The 15,826-nt window shown below is 34.9% G+C and overlaps 2 protein-coding genes across 4 annotated transcripts in view; both read left to right on the forward strand.

The window, feature by feature from the left end:
• Positions 1 to 15,826, forward strand: part of LOC128162816 (uncharacterized) — a 48,925-nt gene that overhangs the window by 4,510 nt on the left and 28,589 nt on the right. The window lies entirely within an intron of this gene.
• Positions 637 to 15,731, forward strand: LOC128162817 (uncharacterized). Of its 3 annotated transcripts, none has more exons than XM_052826203.1 (10): positions 637 to 875; positions 2,965 to 4,019; positions 4,184 to 4,262; positions 7,544 to 7,795; positions 8,135 to 8,395; positions 10,621 to 11,004; positions 11,455 to 11,589; positions 11,833 to 11,889; positions 12,330 to 12,405; positions 13,974 to 15,731. In XM_052826203.1, exons 3-10 carry the CDS (start codon positions 4,208 to 4,210, stop codon positions 14,737 to 14,739), a joined length of 1,986 nt encoding a protein of 661 aa, XP_052682163.1. In that variant the 5' UTR covers positions 637 to 875; positions 2,965 to 4,019; positions 4,184 to 4,207; the 3' UTR covers positions 14,740 to 15,731. The 3 variants fall into 3 exon arrangements, with proteins under 3 accessions (XP_052682163.1, XP_052682161.1, XP_052682162.1); XM_052826201.1 differs by having other exon boundaries at positions 638 to 875; positions 8,132 to 8,395; XM_052826202.1 differs by having other exon boundaries at positions 638 to 875; positions 2,965 to 4,000; positions 4,182 to 4,262; positions 8,132 to 8,395.

Below are 15,826 nucleotides of genomic sequence, written 5' to 3' on the forward strand. Positions count from 1 at the left end.
TTCTGTCAACCTTTTCATCCTGTTTCAATGTTTATTGGTTTCCTACACTGCGCTGGGAGGGGGGGGGGGGGGGGGGCGTCTAGTCACAGCTACAGTCATACTCATCGAACACAATCGAGCAAAATACAATAATTATTTTCTTTCCACTATAAGAATCCCGGTTTCGGCTATATTTTTCCCCCTCTAAAATGTACTGTACATGTACCTCTGTATCTATGTCTACATTAATTTTGTAAATATTAATTTTATATACAAGCATGTACCTCAGGTACCGTCACGTTGACGGTTTGGGTGAAAATAAATTGATTTGAGTTGAAAAAAAACCCACCAAAATATGAACTGTATGGTCAAATGTAGTTTTTCAACAATATATATCTAGCATAATTACAATAAAAGAACACTTAAGACCCCCCTCCCCAAAACATGCTCCATTTTATCTCAATCATATTTGTGACATTATGCGTTGCATAACAAGCGCAAAATACGATTGAACTATAGCAAAGCTTACTACGGCTCTTAATAACCGTCATAGCCCTGAACTTTAGAAATTGGAGCTTTATTATTAATTATCTAATAATTCCCCTCACAAAGCGCCGTCATATAATAGGACCTTTACAAGAGGAATTTTCGATCGTCTAATAACCTTGCCGGACGTTCCAACCCCGACGCGAGCCTTGCTGTCTATCAAGGGACGTTTAAAAGTCTTTATTGGATTTGATTACGTTCATTTAATCACCATCTTGTCGAACAATTACTTGATCACTTTTGGGCCTAATTTTCTCCCCCTGTCTCCTCGTCAGTTATTGTTTATTTCATCACGGAATTAATGCATGTACTGGCGAGTAGAGTGAAGAAAATCGTTTACTATGATGTTGGTGAGTTCATTATTCTCTCTCTCTCTCTCTCTCTCTCTCTCTCTCTCTCTCTCTCGTTATTTTGTCATGTACAAATTTTGATTATCAATAATCTAAATTTGTACATGACACTAACACTGTCTGATATGTTGCAGACTGTGGATTCATGTTCCATTAATATTCGTGGGCATCTTTTTTCCATGGATTTGTTAAATTCCTGGACAACTATATTATAATTACCAAAACCGTTTTTAATTTAAATGCTTCTTAGAACAATTTGAATTTAAAGATCAAATTATCAACAACATTTTCTAAGGTCAGTGTTCGTCGAATGAAACATATCTGTCTGTCTGCCCATCTGTCTCTCTCTCTCTCTCTCTCTCTCTCTCTCATTTTATTAAAAGGACCATACCAGACACATTTCAAAGGCCAAATTTCATTTTTGCATGTCATGTAAATGTTGCCGACGTTGTCAAACGTTGATTTCTGAACCTTTATTGCGTAAGACAACTGATCATGAGACAAGCCGTGCTATTTTTAGACCATGACTGGTCGGTCTCATCTGTCTAATTCTTCAACGAGTCAGATTCAATTATTGTTTTAATTATTAAAGCAACAGCAAGTATGTTCAGGCCGCGTTTTTGCAATCAAATGCTTTGTACAAATATTTCCTCATCGACGTTTTTTTTTCCCTTCCCTTTCTAAACCCCTGTGTAACTATGTCTTGTTTGGCATGCATGTAGTACAAACTATAGGCTGGATTTTGATAAAACACACTGTTTCCCCAAGCCATATTTTATTTGATTCTCTATTTAGATCTTTCTTCATAATTTGTCAATACGTAAATCCAGTATTGTATGTTCAACACAACAGGACTTTTTGGCATTCTATGTAATTATGTTTTCACAGCCCTTTTTATAATAGATCAACCTTTATTACTCTTTAATGCTCCAATGAAAATATTATTTTATCAGTACTTATTTTTAATAACAAACCAATGTTATTTCTGTCGTCTGCAAATATATTTTCGAAAGTCCATATACCCTCACCACGTCAAAGCCTCATACAGTCATAGTCTGCGTCTAAAATTGACAGCAAAATATCTTTTCTTGGTAAGCTTACCATAAATATTTCATTTTCATTGCATATTCTCTATTTTTGTCACGAAAGTGTAATCAATAAACGATAATTGACACCAATTCGAGTAATTACAATACCCTGCAATGTCTTCCTCACCAGTCGATCGTTTCCGGTGTGCGCAGATGGCCATTTTTATAAGAAATATGACGCGGTTCCGGGAATCGATGTACTTGAGCTTGCAGAAGGGAAAGGTAATGAATCGGCAAATGAGTTTTTACGCTCTAGGTGTTCCGGACATTAGTGTCTTCGCGTCCATTGGGATATGTAACGGGATCGTTTGAGAGGCGTTATCTTCCCACAGTTCGATAAAGCTCTGAATTTGTAAATAAAAATAGAAGCTCTATAATACATGTAGTTCTTGCGTTTACGGTTTTGATGTGGATGTGTAAATAACTTTTTTAACGAAATAATAGTTTCTCAGTACTCGAAACTATGCAAATTTAAAAATTTGCGCTTGCAAACTATAGATATTATTTTCAAAGTAAACCGTCTGAACGGTGATTCGCGAGCATTTGCCCCTCGATCGCGAATAATTTCCTTGATTTCAGGGTTACAATAAGTTCCTTTGAAATAAAAATGAAATGCAGAGGTGATTATTTCTTTCTAACTTCCATGTTATCTATAAATTCCTTTTATTTAAACAAGAAATATATTACTTTGTCACACATGAATGTACAAGATCGAATATCTAAAAAAAAAATTCTGTAGTATAAAAGACTTTATCAATAAGAATATAATGTTGCAATGATAAAAGTACATTGCATAATCAAAGGACTTTTCTTATATTTTTCTCGAACGATAAATCGCAAATTCAATTATTTCTTCACCATTTTCATTCGTGTATGAAGCGGCTTGACTTCATCTTTGTTACTGAAAGTGTGAGCATCGTATTACAAACAATAATTAAATCACTGGCCGATAGTGACTAATAACTTTGATAGTTTATGATTTTTTTCTTTTGTTTATTTAGTAGTATCCAAGTTGCCGCAATTGCTGCATCAACGATCAAACTGATGAATTGCCATAGACACTCAAAAATCAAAACCGGAAAGCAGTTTGATGGAGTATGAATAGACTCTTCGCCTCTAGGCTACTTCTTGCGTAGAATCTCAGCCTGTTGTCATAAAATTCATCAAATTTCCCTATTTCAAACGATAGAATTTACAGCCGCATTGTTCAATCTTCCCCGTGAGGAGAAAATGAGCAAATCGGATTTCACCATAAAATAATCTATTTGTTGCGCTCAACATTATTTTTCTTGACGATCCGGAACCTGAAGAATGAATAATTGATCTCGGACAAAATTGGAAATTTATGTTGGCATTAGTCCTGAAAATGTGAAGGGGGGCTTTAATATCGACATAAGAATTATAAAATCGCGCAAATGTTTGCATAGCTGGTCTTCAGACGTAATAGCCGAAGATTCTTGGACACAGCGGCCTATGCAAACATACGGCTTAAACTACTTGTCGATTTATGAAGGGGGGAATATATTGAATTTCCACGGAGTCCGACTCCCAGTGTGAGGAGATGTACCCTCGGATATTGTACCGGAATCGTAATGTTCATTTCTGGATCCACAATTAGAATCTAAAGTGCCTCACTGCTATTCGAGAGAGATATATATCTTTTCCTCTAGAGAAATCTGTTACAGAGTGTCCGTGTGTTTGAGTGTGCCTGTGACGTATAATGATAATATATCCAGGGCAGCTGGCCATTTGTTTACACCGGTGACTCGTTTTAATGGAGTCACCTTTTTCTTTTCTCTCTCACTGTGTTTTTAATTCGGAGCCAAGGCCTTGAGAATTACAGCGGGGATAATGTATTGCGAAGTTTAAAGTATACATAAACTTATCAAAGCAGTGTCTTGTTTACTATATAACGCCCGCCCTTATAGGTTTGATGTTGCACAGCCGTCGGAAATATACTTGGAACGGGCGATTTTACTTATATTACAGAAATGTTAACCATTTCATACCTACGGCCGAAGTTAATTACTTGGATAGAGTTAATATCAACAAGCAGGTATTTTGTTACAATATGTTTCTGGTAGCTCTTAAGAGGAAAAATTTCAAGACGAAATTGACACCATGAAACTGACACTATGAAACGGGATGAATATATTAAATTTCTTTTTTCTCGCTTGAGTGAATTCTCACCTGCATTTGCCTTTTTTTATTCCTCTCTAGACTTGATCACTAAACGCGGAGGATATGTATTCGTGTGTGCTATGGACTCTTTTGTTGACATTGCCACTCTTGATAAAAGGTAAACATTTTTATTTATTTTTCCCTTCAGTTTCATTGACCTCCCTATGTATATTTCAGTAGTATATAAGAAGTACATAGTGTCGTATCGTTAGAGAGAGATTTTCAACGTCATTGCCTCGCGTAGATTTGATTACAGTAAGGGCAATTAGAAGTCAAAGAGACTGTTCGCTACAGGTGAATTATTACACAGTTAAATTCTTTTTCCGGAGCATTTATACCTGATAAGAGGTGGGACCAATTCAACAGGAGATAAACAGGGATAATGTCAACAAAGCGAGCTGCCGCTGCATATTTAGAATGCCTCACTTTTGAAAAGCCCGTGGTATTTAATTAAGCATGATCGCATGTATCTACACGATGGAGGGATTATTCACGTCTTCCAATGTCTACATGGGAATAAATAATACGTATATCATTGATATCGCCTTCTTTCTAAGGACATTTGTACTCTTTTATTGATACTCGAGATGGCGTTGGGGGTGGGGCGAGATTGTGGGGGGGGGGGGGGGGGTGGATAGCCTCAGTTGTGTGAATTTGCCGAAGAATTGTCCGTGCCTTATTATATTACCTACATATACGTATACAAATGACGGTCCTTTTTAACTTTGGACATGCTTGGATTGTATTAAAGTTTAAAAAACTCCGGATTATAAAATTTCATAAATGCGTTGAATGTTGACCTCCTCACCTCTTTCTCTCTTATTTCAATAGGTAGAATTTAAAATACCCAGAACATCCTACGGTGTCTTCCATTGAAACGAAGGGTATAGGCATGCTTCTGTGAAGGTTAAACTGACAATAGGAAGTCGCCAGTGGAAGGACACTTCCACGCTCCATAAATTGTGGTTTAATAGAAGAATTTTTGTTAATAGTATATGTGTGTGGGTCGGTCGGCCCATTGATAAAAATCCCTAACAGTGGTTTAATTATAACAGTTTATAGGTCAGATTAACCACCTCTAGCTGTTGGAGCTGACATAATATATATTATGGTATATATAATAGTAATCGACCAAACTTGTATGGGGAAAACTGTGATTTGTGTGATTGAGCGTAGAAATTCGGTGTCGACACACGAAGACGTTCCTAAATTTAAAATGACTTTTCTTGATATATTATTCCTTTTCTATTTGGAGTTAAACCTAAATACCCAAATATTCTGGGTGCATCATCAGGCTTTTTTTTTAGAGTTACATGTACAACATTTTGAATGATTCATATAATAGCACGAAAAATGCTATAAAATACTTCACATATAAAAATTCATAGTAACTAATATATTTTCAATCGAAAGTATTTTTCATATAGAGGAATATCATATAACATGAAAATATTTAACTTCGTGGAGATGGAAAAAATTGAAAATAATGGGAACTAGTTGCATCTGACATACGGACGCTGAATGGTCAACAAATTGGCGTTCATTTAGTTTAGATTTAAAAAATATGAATTATAGATTATACGGTATACTCTGGTCATTATTTAGTAAAGAAATGATTTATTTTCTAGTTTTGAATTTTGATTCTTTAAATTTAAATTTAAACAGAGCTCTCCTTTTAAAGGAGAACAATAAAGTGTATAAAAAATGGCCATTACCGCCCAGCCCTCTTAATGGCCGAAGTTATGTTATATATCATCATTATATGGTCAGTAACCTGGAATGAACCACAACGGAGACCCATGCCTCGTAATTACCCATATTTGTGTTAGCTTAACGTTATATTCATGGGTAATCTAACCGATAATGAATTAACTCGGCAATGGTGGACCCCCGGCCTTTCCCCTTTTCAGATTACGCGTAAAGAAAACACCGAAAACTACCCCCAAAGAGTCCATTAAGTAACAGTGCAAAGAACGGGCATAGGTTGAATAAGTTTTGGATCTGGTTCAATTTGATAAATCAAATTATATTGCACTTCATTGCATGTTTATACTAGACACAAAGGTTATTATTAATTAATGATCTGTAAAAATTATGACCAATGTATTCTTGAATGTGAGAAGAGGATGGGGAAAATATCAAATTGTTATAGATTTTGTTTTCAGTCGATAAATGAATAATTGATTGATTAAACAATTTACATTATGTATCGTAATATGATATTAGACTACTTTTATTCATGAGTTTGTGGAAAGAGGGGAGAAAAGCCAATCTCTTAGTGCAAGTACATATATTGTCTGATGTAGACTCCAATACACCAGAGACCGAACAAACAACGTTACCCCCCATAAACAAGAGAACTAACACAATTGCAGTGTTTGTTAGTACATACTGTAATTAATTGACAGTGGAGAAACCCCGGCTCACTAAAACAAGTCTGTATAAACGACGTTCTCCTCCCTGAAGGCTTAAAAAAAAACTCGAACCAAACGCAATAAAAAGGGAAGTTGTGAGGAATTCTGGGTAATCCCCTGGGTTGTCCAATCGATGCAAATCCATAAAAGGATAACCAGTTACAGTCAGCAAGTTTTATAAAAATGACATTTTGATTCCCAGGGGATAGGGACCGGGTGCTAAGTTGTTATTATTGCCACACATTGGACGATGTGTTTTTTAAGTTCTTTTTTCCCTCCCTTTTTCGCACTTTTTCGTGAAGCTGACGACTTTAGTTAGGGCATGACTGGGCGTCCAGACTAAATAAAGCTGAGAGGTTTCGTGGAGCCCTGTTATAATTTGTTATGTCTCCTCTAGACCTCCCGTGAATAGATTTGATCATAAATCCTTTATGGTAAAAAAAAGATCATTTTAGAGTCTTGCTGGATGAATTTACGCAGAAAAATGTTTTTGGTACATGTACACAGATTATATAAAAATAGTTAAAGATGTGTGACAATTTAACTGCTATGTTAGGTTATGTAAGTAGGTTTCAGTTCAATTTTGAATACATTTATCGGTACCTACCTACATCTACATGTAAATCAATCTTTAGCTTTTTAAATGCCCTATGTTTTCAATTGCTTAAACACATACTTAGTGAAAGTTTATCTTTTTTCTTTCTTTATTTTGCCATCTTGTCAGATTTAGCAGCTAAAACAAAAATCAACATAACAAATGGTGATATCTTATATCAACTGCCATTGATTTTTTTTTACTTCGCAAATTGCGTCGCTTAATTATTAACTTGGAAGACCCACCCTGTTTTGCGAGATGTTAGAAACACAAGAAAAAGAAGAAGAAGCAAGTGCTTTGTTCTGTAAAACGCTTCATGTTCAGAAATATAACAGACCCTTGTGTTACAGCTGCCTTCATTTGCATATTCCAATTCTTTCTCTGTCATAGGTGATCAAGTCAAAAGAACGGATGTCTGCGAAAACAGCGGAAAGTTTTTGAAATGTGATTCCAAGTCGGTGCTAAAAATTAAGGATGTCGTCTGCATGCCCAACAACTACACCTGTCCCGAGAAAGACCGAATTGTCTCGATCTGCGAAGGTCAAAGTTCATGCGAGAGTTTCGGACTCCGGCAGCAGCTATGGACCTACTGTCAGGACCAGCCACGCAGAACGGTTGTGGTTGATTTCTCTTGCGAATCTGGTATATTTATTCATTTGACTGAGTTTGTTTATAAACAATCTTTCAATATATAATCTTATATCTTGAAAAATATTAAAATATGTCAATGTTGAAAATGGCTTTGGTCCAAGTGAAGCTTATTCCCTAAGGGAGAAATTCCAATTATCTTTAATTATATACGCTGTATATAACGTCAACAATTTTGTAAACCACTATTGCCGAAAGATTACTTATAACATCCAAAGACAATTCTCAATCAATCAATCATTCATTTAGAGATAACCAAATTACAAAACACGATCTTACCAGCAAACAACAAGTGTGTCAATTTTGATATAAAAGTTTGGTTCTTTACAGTAGAAAATACGCCTCAGTGTAGAACAAACCTCTGCAGTGAGGAGGCCAGAGATTTACTATGTCCCCTGGGGTCCACGATTCACGTGACCAGGATGAAATGTGGGCCAGATGATGACCAACGCTGTCCCTGGAACCTAAACTATATTATTTACCCTACCTGTGAAGGGAAACAGCAATGCGGAGCTTCCGGTTTGAGGATTCTGGGATTGGACAATGTGTGTCGTAACCGGTCGTTCGTCCTTGTTGATTATATATGTGTTCAAAGTAAGTTTGATTCAGATGATCTAGTTTATAATGAGCATTCCAAAGAATTAAGTATTATAGTGTAATCAGATTCTGAAACTTTCCCCAAATATGAAGAGTCTTACGTCATGAAATCTAAAATTGCTACGCGCGCTTAATTTGAAAGGACTTTGACTATCTCTCATTTATGCTCTTATTCACCAGTTCAAGTGAATATAAATCATTAATAAATTAAAAACTCAAACACATATGTAGGAACTGGTCGCCTGCGTCTGTGCCAACAGACTTAAGTTAAAATTTTTACATCAACAAGTACATTCATTATCTTCTGGTTTCATAATCAACATTCTACAATATAAAAAAAATAAAACATTAGATATATGTATATAGTAAATGTAAAGGGAGGGGAGGGGGTGGGGCTGTTGCATGTAAAGCAGCGAAACCTCGAATGACTTTAATTCCCTAATACCTGGACACAGGTAAACTACCTGTTCCGTACAAGTACACTTAATCTCGTATACTCATCTATAAACCAATCGAAATCGTTATACTATAAATTACTTTGATAAAAAATGTTTCCCTTATCATTTATAAATATATTTATATGTAACCATAATGTGGAGTTTGGAATATAAGTGATTTAATTTTTAAAGTAATTAATTTTGAATAAAAATTTCAGCAAAGCATAGTATTTTTTAAATCCATACATTTACCAGTTGCATAAGATTTTTAAAACTAGCTGGGTTCATTTTTTGCTGAGAGAAAATTAGATTTATTCAGATGTGATTAATTTGATTGAAGCTTAACAATTTCGTAAAAGCTGCAATTATAATTAAATTTGCCAAATACACTGTAATTTGAAGCAACGAAAAAACGTTCAATCTCCCTTTATAATATTAAAGACAGCATTAGCTAAAAAGAAATATTCTGCCTTAGTAATTTCAGCAAAGACTTATGCTGATGGAGTACACAAGCAAAAAGATATAATTACGTTTATCTACATTGAGAAACCATATAGAATACGATAATTCATATATAGATGATAAACAAATGGAGATTGGCAACGTACAATGACGAACAGTGGAAATAGTGCTAATAAAAGGAAAAAGTCGATTGATTGCGTTAATATGAACAGTAAATGCAAAAAGGGACCTTAAAAACCAGCCATTTTGAAGAAAATCGCATTACCCAGAAGGCCCTATTAAGAATTGGATGACGGCACTGGTCATTTCCATAATCTGTAGATAATTGCCTGTCTCTATAGAAAGTAGCCATAGCAGACCCTTTTATGATTCTGCCTTCCGCGATTCCTGGAGAAAACTTATTATCATATACTGTGTCTTGTAAAAACCAATAATTATGTTGACGATTGTTAAACTGCACGTGTGCAATGTACATAATTTGGGGCGCTGGGTTGGAATTTTGTTTGTCCTTGAGATCTTGGGTTTCGTTTGACCTTGAGAGACATCGACATTCCAGTTGATGTTTGGTAGAGGTCACCTTTATGGCTGTTGATTTACAATGAATTTAAAAATCACGATGCAAACCAATTCAATTTGCATATCTTATTAAGTAGTAATAGTAATACGCGAATTTTCAAAACAAGACAGACTGCTTTATTCTTAAGTGCTATAATACACACTTTAATATACAGTACATTCTTTCCAAAATGCAATTTAGCATTTCATATTCCTATTGGCATTACAACAGTCAACTACCATTGAATATCATATGCATATTTCATTGACTGGGAAACTGTATCAGATGTGTGGTGTATCGATAAGTGTCAACTTATTCCATATTCACCGAACAACATGTGTTGATGAAGGCACGAACCATTTGCTCAATTAATATTGATAACATCGATTCTTTAACATTGTTTATTCAAAATGGCTTTTACAACAATTACACGGATATGGGATAAAAGGTCGATCCATTTTTTAGTCGCCTTGCCTGTATGAATGTCTTTTTGTCATCATTAGATTTTAATTTCAAAATAAAATGTAAAATAAAATTAATTAAATTAAGATGTTGAAACACAGTATCAGCCCAACGAAAACTTGTGTAACTTTGCTTCTCTACCTTTGCACTTGTCATGAATATGGAAGCTGACACGATGTAGGCAAGGGGATTTAATTACTAGGAAGACAGTATATTGATTGCTCGGAAAAATTAAGTTTGCGCATGTAGCAAACCCTTGGTTCTTAATTTCATACACTGAATAGCTTCCCCCATTTTTTTTTAAGATTCTGAGGTACACGGAACATGCACGGGGATAACACAAAAACTCCCAGCCAGATTCGGAGTCATAAAGAGTCCCGGATTCCCGCAGAATCCGGATGGGAATCCCGATGGATGCGTATGGACCATAGCTCTTGGTCTTGGAAAGAGAATTGACGTCACGGTTCACATGTCCTACTCTCGCGAGGAAACGGATGGGAACGACTGCTCTGCCAAATTTCTGCACGTGCATTATAAAGACTGCCGAACCATGACCGACGTTGCTGAGTACTTTTGTCAAACTCACAATGTCAATATTGCCCGCCAGTCGTGTGGTGACGTCAGAGTTCAGAGTTATTCCTACTATAAGGGCGAGGATAGGGGCAACCGATTCCTTGTGTCATATGAAGGTAAATTAACCAATCAGTAATGCTGTCATGAGTGATGTTGTAAAATTTTGTATTTACTGCCATCCGGTTAATTCAAAATTTACAACATGGCAACGCTTTCAAAAACGCCATAGAATAAAATTACATGACCATACTCCATAATGTTGTAAGTCTTGGAATTGTTAATACTTTTGCTATGTTTTGACTAGCAGCGGAATGACATTGTCATCCCGGCATCCAAAATTCGCGGAATCATAACTTTCAATATTCAGCTGCTTTTTTAATTTGTGGATACATAACAATGAATCATTTATTTGATTCAGAAATTTTGTTTTTTATCTTGAATATGAACACATGTAATGGCAAACCTCTTCAACTCACAACTCAACTTAATTTAAAATTTGAAAAAGCGTATGATTTTTAAATTCAAAGAATATATTTTATTTTTTCTACTTCTTTCTCTGACTGTAGTTATTGGGTATGACGTGAAAGGACCGTCCTTTGCTCCGTACATCCTTCCTTGTGGGTCCACCGGAAGTGGCCTTATTGCATCTTCAAAAGAAATCAAAGATGGCGGCTATTTGACGTCAGATGATGGGAAATCGGGTACGTCTAATTTTTTTTAGCTGAAGTTTTATAGTTAATTAATTTTTGTCTTCTTTTGGCAATTTTGTGTGTGGATATTTTCTTTATACAGATCATATTAATTGAATGAACCATCTCTACTGAATGGGTTAATATCTTAGAAAATTAATGTTCTTTTGAATTAGTTCTAGAAATTATACGAATTCGTTCATTGTTAAAGTTATCTTTATTGTTTAATTAATCAATAAATATTCGTATTTACAGGAAATGGAACCGTTATGGAGTACCCCCTTAATCCCAGGAAATTTTCATTTATTCTTAGTGAGTATAAGTTTTTCCAGTTTAATGATAGACAATCGAATGGAAAAACATTTTTTGTGTTTTAATTTTTAAAACACGCTATATGCAGTATGGTCCTGATACTTAGAATTGCAAAAAACTTAATAAGCCCCAGAGGCTGCAATTCAGCTTCTAATACTGTGTCGGATAATTATTAGACTTACATTTATTTTGTAAGTGCGAAGGTTTTGGAAATTTGCACCTTAGACGGGCTCAAAAATGGTAACTTGGCACTAAACATACAAAAAACTCTCCGGCATTGTTAAACCGCTAATTCTTTAACTTTTTAATACACATGAATGTATGGTAGAGGGGTGGAAAATTGGCGTGCTGCTCAAACCCAATTATATGTCATAGATTCTATTAAAAAATATTTAATAAATGTACATGTATCAAGTGAGGGTATACTTTTTTTTTTACAGAAATCGTCATGATCAATTTCCTTCTGTTTGTCCTTGCCTTTATTCTGATCATCTCCATCTGCCTTGTGTGTTACAAGTAAGTCTAAATTCATACATCACTGTATATTAATACTCATATAATTTTTAGTCAAACATTTAGACGGGGCTTTGACTTAAGGGCCCCAAAAGCCCTGGTAGTTATAATCATATCGATTTTATGGTATCACTTATTGATTAATATGTAAATTTTACAAACAAAATTTGTTCTCTTCCCAATCGGTGCCATTATGATACCCATTTTAACGATCCAAAAAAATAATATATTTAAAAACAATTATTTCTTTTCATGGTTGATAATGAATGTTTCATTTTTATTCACTGACAGTGCATTAATGTATTTTAACGTAAATAAGATAGGGAAAAAAGTCGGCACTTTTAAAACGATTTAACATTTTTACAAATAGATTTATTTGATAGTTGTGATTTTAAATTTGATTTTATTTACATTTGATTTTTATTTCACATAATTTCTCATTGTGTTGGTTACTGATGTAGCTGGAGAATTTACACATTATGATTTACATAGTCACTGATTCAATAACCTGGTTTTGACTAACAAGGGCGTAGAGCACTGCATGCTAATGGCGTCATTCTCAAAGAGCTTCAGAGAATCAGATCGATGTTTGTTGTCATCCGAATTATAATGGGTGTTGCAATTTATACATTTGCTTTTCAACAGATGAATAAATTTAGATGCTTACATTTAAAAAAAAATAACCATGAATAATTATAAGGGTTTAAACTTTAAGTAAAATTTAATTCAGAGGTAAAATATGTAACCATGAAAAAATGGGATACAAGCTGAGATATACTGGTTGCAAAAGTCAATAAATAATCTGTGATTTTATCGAAGGTTTGTAATGATTATTATTTTTTTTCAAAGTTTTGCCAAATATAAATAAAATTCATTCTTCCTCTTTGGTGACTCATGTTTCTCTGAGTAAATACAACGGAATAAACATTGATAACGATTAAAATCTAATAATATCAATAAAAATTCCAACACAGGGAAAGACAAAATGATTTATTTAATCTGAAATTCCCATGTATCTAGGAAACAGCATGGCAAAGTTGGACAACTCTTAAACCTATCTTTTATATATTCTATGAATCAGTCTGACTAACTTTAAATTACTTATCTCCCTTTGAAATAAGACTTGAATGAATCATTTTTAAATAGACTTTAAACGGACTTTAATGAAAACATTTTGCAATGCTATCGCAACAATAGAAGATTGATGAATCATGCTTATTTCGGAATGCTGTACATAGTCATAAGATTTGATGACTGGAATAGTTAAATGCAGGTGTGGGGGTTTTGCTTGAGGTGGGAAATTTGATAGCATTTCAAAGATATTGGGTTATCTGCGATTAAATTCCTTTCAAAATACAGGTCCTTGTACGGTGAACAATCATTTTTAGTGAATTGATTTTTGAAAGTGTTTAAGTTGGTATATATTCACTTTTAATTATCACTTTTTCTGTAATGACCGACTAGTTCATTTTTTACAATGATGAAATTTTTTGCCTTTTTTTTTATTTCTTTAAAGTTTTTTTAACTTAGAGAATGTGAATCTGTATTTTGGTTTTTTTTTACCTTTACAGAACACGGCAGATTGACAGAAAGGGTATTTATCAGATTTCTAAAGAAACGAAAGACAATGCGAAAGTGGGCTCATCCAAACAGAGAGAAGTGAACGATGACACTCGAATATTACTCGGAGATAATCATGAAAATACTCATTCAAATAAAGCTAACAACCATTATTCTGCAGTTCACAATAAGAGTTCATATGACGGAATATACAATGAAATTAGACCGGATGTTAATGCAGGCGGAACAACGTTAACGGAAGTTGTTCCGCGGAAGAAAAAAGATCCCTACGCTTCTTACGATAGTTTGGATTTTGACGACGGAGTTGGGGCGGATATGGTCGGCGGAAAACGATACAGCGCACGGTGCTCGGCGGAAATTGCCGTCGCCAGTATTTTACCGCCTGGCTGGTCAGATTTATCAACAGAACTGGAGAAGACTTTACCGAACGGTCACCAAGACAACGAGGTGTTTGTCGATGCAGACGGAGGTGTGCCGCATGTTCAGATAAATAATGACTATTACGCAATCGTTCAAAAATCCAAAACTCTTCTGAACGGTAAAAACTCGCCCGTCACCAAAAACTCTTTTGAAATGGTGACGCACACGAATTGTTCAAATGGAGTCACGGGGGGCCCCTTTTCCTCATCCGGGGCTCTGCCGCAGCATGACTGTATGCTCCATAATGGCGAACAATGCTCTAAGGTTCCCCCGTTTCCAAATCCTGAAACCTATGATAATCTTAATGATACCACGGTATCTTCTTCGTCTGCCTGAATTTGTATATAATCATGTATAGTTAGTTACAATATTCGTCAGTTTCAATCACTAATATTTACAAGAATCCATATCTAGTCAAAGACGAAATTAATCAGATAGTTCTTCATACACAATACTTAGTATGATTATTACCAAGTATGCGTGGTACCAGAACCATTATTGAAAAAACTATATAAATTATGCTACCTCGGCAAGTTTTGCCACTGGAAAAAGACAAAGAAACTGAAAAATATACTCAATACAAAAAAATCAGGATTTAAACAAAAAGCCATGTAACTGTACCAAACTTGCAAGTTTAATTTAAGGTACATGTAGTTGTGCTACAATTTACATCAACAAGCAGTGATTAGCTAAGGACTACTGTGGAATCATTAGATTTCGTGGTGGCTCAATTTTCGTGGAATTCGTAGGTACCTCTCATCCACGAAATTACATCCTCCATGAATTGATAAATTAGGGTAATAAAGGCATATTTCCTTTTAAAATTTAATTTAATTTTAAAATTTAAGCCATCCACGAAAATTGTCCCCCACGAAATTTAATGATTCCACAGTAATTAATATTTTATTGTAAGGTACATGTAGATCATGTCCTCTTTCATCATTTTCATCATCATCATCATCTGACATGTAATTATCATTTTCATCATCATCATCTTCTTCCTCCTCCTCCTCCTCCTCATCATCATTTAGCGGAAAATATAAAGGTTCCTATCGACCTAAATGATTTTTGTTTCTTCACGGGTAAGAAAAGCTATGATCTATTAAAAACGTCATGACCGTAACTTCAACCTTGACCTTTATATAATCAAGGATATAAATCTCATGCCTAATACAGTTTTATTGGGTCGAACTTTACAAAGAAGCCTATAGAACGGGATGATTTAACCAAGAGCCGACCGCCGTATCTGTCTACAGAGAGGGGACCACTTGCCGGTTTTAGTCTTACTCAAGTGCAATATAAGTGCCAAATAAATTCATTACCAAGTTTTCAGTGTTTATTGTTGAATCATAAAGCGAAGAGTGCAACGCATATCTTTTTTAGTTTCAAGGTAACTGCGAGTTGTACACAGAATGTAGTACTT

This window comes from Crassostrea angulata, chromosome 9 (assembly GCF_025612915.1).
Source record: "Crassostrea angulata isolate pt1a10 chromosome 9, ASM2561291v2, whole genome shotgun sequence".
Classification (NCBI taxonomy): domain Eukaryota; kingdom Metazoa; phylum Mollusca; class Bivalvia; order Ostreida; family Ostreidae; genus Magallana; species Magallana angulata.